General features: G+C 38.7%; 1 protein-coding gene across 1 annotated transcript in view; it reads left to right on the forward strand.

Annotated features, from left to right (window-relative positions):
• The window catches only part of ABCA13 (ATP binding cassette subfamily A member 13), a 503,546-nt gene that overhangs the window by 166,858 nt on the left and 332,816 nt on the right, over window positions 1-3,872 (forward strand). Inside the window, 1 exon segment of the mRNA XM_017868548.1 lies at window positions 267-357. Within this exon segment, the coding sequence (XP_017724037.1) occupies window positions 267-357 (91 nt within the window).

The following is a 3,872-nucleotide window of genomic DNA, read 5'->3' on the forward strand; positions in this document are numbered from 1 at the left end:
CCACTTAATTCATTCTTTGTTTTAGTATTAATAAATAATTACAACTACAACATAAGTTTTCATAATTGTTGATTTTGTTTTTCAAGGTAAGGTCCTAATAAGATGTTATCCCGTTATTTATTGTGGTGTTTTAAAACTTCTTTTAAGTGGATTCAGTTTATATGCCTTGTTCCTTTGTAATGAAACTTTGAATAAGTCTAATAGGTATTATTCAGTAATACGAAATAATGCAATTATTTTTGTTAAGCTATATTATTTTTCTTTAGGAGGCCCTGAGAAACAAATTTGTAAGAAACTTTGTAGAAACCCAGTTGCACATTGAGGTAGACAAACTTACTGGAAAACTCCAGACATACGGTAAGTGTGCTGATGGGCGTGGTAGTGTTCTTCTGCCTAAATGGCTCTGCCACTTAGGTGGGTCCTCCCCCTTGGGCCGTGACATTGCTAGGTGACTTCCAGCAGGTCGCTTTTCCTCTCTCAGTTTCTATTTTCTTATCTGGATTCTGAAGGGCTTGAACTAAATACACCCCAAAGTTTGTTCATGCCTGAAGTTTTTTTGATTTACTAATTCAGGACTTAACTACTAAAGAACCTAGTTAAAAAGGAAGTCATCTGATTCAAACACAAGAATTGTGAATTACAAAACAAGTTTATAAAAGAAATTATTATTATTATCGAGTTAAAAGTAACTTGAAAGCCATTGCATAGATTTGAAAATGAGAAGCTCAGATAAAAACATTACATATCAGTAAACATTTATTGTACCTCTGCAATTGATGAATCTGTGAATTCATTTAGGTGTTTAACAAACATTTGCTGGACACACAAGGAAAGCCAGTTCCATGAAATAATCCAGAAGGGCATAAACTATTCCTGTTCCGCCATGCAGTGCAGAGAAGAAGATGACTGCTCAGAAACTGCAACACTGTGGCAAAATCAGCAGTCAGGGCCCTGCTAGAGAAACTCTCAGCAGCCTAACCCAGTTGGCAGGGACCTGGAGTCAGAGGAAGGATGGGTGTCAGGCTGTTCCAGGTCCCTGACTCCGTCACACTCTGCTTGTGCATGGGAAAGGGTTTCGCATCTGCCTTACATATGAAAGTCAGAAGAAGGCAAGACATTTTATTAAACATAATATAGTACTTCCCTTTAAAACAATTTCTGGTGAATGTAATACTTAATGCTACTTCAGAAAGGTTAATCATATTTTAAAATGTTTTGTATTTTAAATGCATTACATAATTTTTTCAATTAATTAAAACACCTTTAAAAAAAGAAGTAGCACTGGAAAGCTTATAACAGTGTCCCCATCTTCTGTTGCTGGAACCAAGGACTTACATGGGTCCGAGAGATCCTGTGTGGAACACAGATGTCTCCTGAGTTTGCATGTACCGTGGTGCTAGTGTTAATGCAGATGTCTTAGAGTGTGAATTGTACCTGAGCCACGTTTGTTCAACACGTTGCTGCTTAGCCAACACTACTTTTGAATAGGTTTTCCCACATGTAAGTTTCCATTGTAAAATTAAGAGAAAGTTCCCTAGAAATTTAGAACTTTTCCTACAAGTGTGTTGGGACACAGAATATGAGATTCACATGGAATTTTGAGATCCATGAAGTGTGATACTCTCTTCTTTCTGCTTCTGCCTGATGCTGGAAGTTGAAGACCATCTCATCCAGGTGAATGTTGGTTATTTTCTCTCACCCTGTACAGCCCTCCAGGAGCAGGCACAAAGTGGGGTCAGGCGTTCACGGGTGGGGTGGTGGTGAGGAATTGATCACTGACTGGATGCAAATCTCCTTTTGTAACTTAGCTAACAAATGAACTCACCTTACTGCATGCACCCTTTTAAAATTTATTCCTAGGTCATACTCACTTTTCTTCATCCTATAACCAGTACCTGGAAACTGATGTGACTATTCGAAGATATATTGATGCAACTTCTGGGAATATTTGCCTAATCATGCTGTCATTTTTATTCATTATCTAACTTTTATTTTATTTTTATTTTTTTGAGACAGAGTTTTGCTCTTGTCGCCCAGGCGGTAGTGCAATGGCGCAATCTCGGCTCACTGCAACCTGCGACTTCCGGGTTCAAGCAAGTCTCCTGCCCCACCCTCGCCAGTAGCTGGAACTACAGGCGTGCACCACCATGCCCGGCTGATTTGTGTATTTTTAGTAGAGATGGGGTTTCACCAAGTTGGCCAGGCTGGCTCAAACTCCTGACCTTAGGTGATCCTCCCGCCTTGGCCTCCCAAAGTGGTGGGATTACAGGCGTGAGCCTCTGAGCCTGGTCTCATTATATAACTTCAAAAAATAACTTTGTGCTTTATTACAAAAAGTATACATGTCCGTTGTAGAAACATTAGAAAATACAAATAAGCCAGAAAACAAATCCACCTATAATCTTATTATCACAGATAGCTATTTTAAAAGCCTCAGAGTTCCTTTTTAGATGAATTTATATGTACTCATATGAAGATAAGTATATGTATTTTCACAAAAATGATTAAACTGTTCATATAATTTTGTTACCTGATTGCAAAAAATTAAGATTATTATCAAAGTTTTTTGTATCTATAAATATTGACTGTTACTAAGAAAAGTCCCTTCATCTAGCTTTGCCTTGCATTTCACTCCACAGTACGAATTTAAACTTAGGAATTTCTTCAGGATTAGTTGTTATATATCTAACTGATACACCTGTGGTAGTATTTCTTGATTTATTTTTACAGGAATTATCAATTGATTTCCTGTTCTGAAAGATGCAGATTTAGTTTTGTACTACATCATTTCCCTGATCAGTTGCTCCCACTATGGTAATATGACCATTTTAGTTGTCATAGAACAGTATGAGGAGACAAATGTTGTTCAGTGCAGAGCCAGGCTATGCATTATAATGACATTTCCTTATTTACCATGTCTCGCTTTTCCTAGAGTTTTATGCTCTCTGACTATTACATGAAACACTTGTTCTCCATTGCTCCCACCTCCTGTGTGCCAACACATCATCTTTATGTTGAGTCCTTTTGTCTGTGCAAACGCCACCCAGACCGCCTACCACGCTCCACCTGGGCAGGCTGCCCACTCCTGCCAGCACCCAGCTGCTTTCCTAGGAATTCTCTGCTCTGCTCTCGTGGGGTGGATACCATGATTCCTGAGCTCTATGTCCTCCTTTATGTTTTGTTGCCATGTTTTGTGGGTTCATATTAATCAGTGTCGTCCTGAAAAAGAGAATGAGAGAAAAAATTCCTGAGTGATTTTACTCAGTAAAGTAAAATTACATCTGAATGATATGTGGAAATATCCCCTATTTCATTACCAATAATTTTGTATCTCTTCTTTCTCTCTCCTTTTTGCTTTTAATCAGGCTTGTCAGTCTTTTAATCAGTCTTTTATTTTATTTTTTTATTATACTTTAAGTTTTAGGGTACATGTGCACAATGTGCAGGTTTGTTACCTATGTATACTTGTGCCATGTTGGTGTGCTGCACCCATCAACTCGTCAGCACCCATCAACTCATCATTTACATCAGGTATAACTTCCAATGCCATTCCTCCCTCCTCCCCCCTCCCCATAATAGGCCTCGGTGTGTGATGTTCCCCTTCCCGAGTCCAAGTGATCTCATTGTTCAGTTCCCACCTATGAGTGAGAACATGCAGTGTTTGTTTTTCTGTTCTTGCAATAGTTTGCTGAGAATGATGGTTTCCAGCTGCATCCATTTCCCTACAAAGGACATGAACTCATCCTTTTTTATGGCTGCATAGTATTCCATGGTGTATATGTGCCACATTTTCTTAATCCAGTCTGTCACAGATGGACATTTGGGTTGATTCCAAGTCTTTGCTATTGTGAATAGTGCCGCAATAAACATAC

Source organism: Rhinopithecus bieti, unplaced genomic scaffold, assembly GCF_001698545.2.
Source record: "Rhinopithecus bieti isolate Rb0 unplaced genomic scaffold, ASM169854v2 scaffold_3527, whole genome shotgun sequence".
In the NCBI taxonomy this organism is placed as follows: domain Eukaryota; kingdom Metazoa; phylum Chordata; class Mammalia; order Primates; family Cercopithecidae; genus Rhinopithecus; species Rhinopithecus bieti.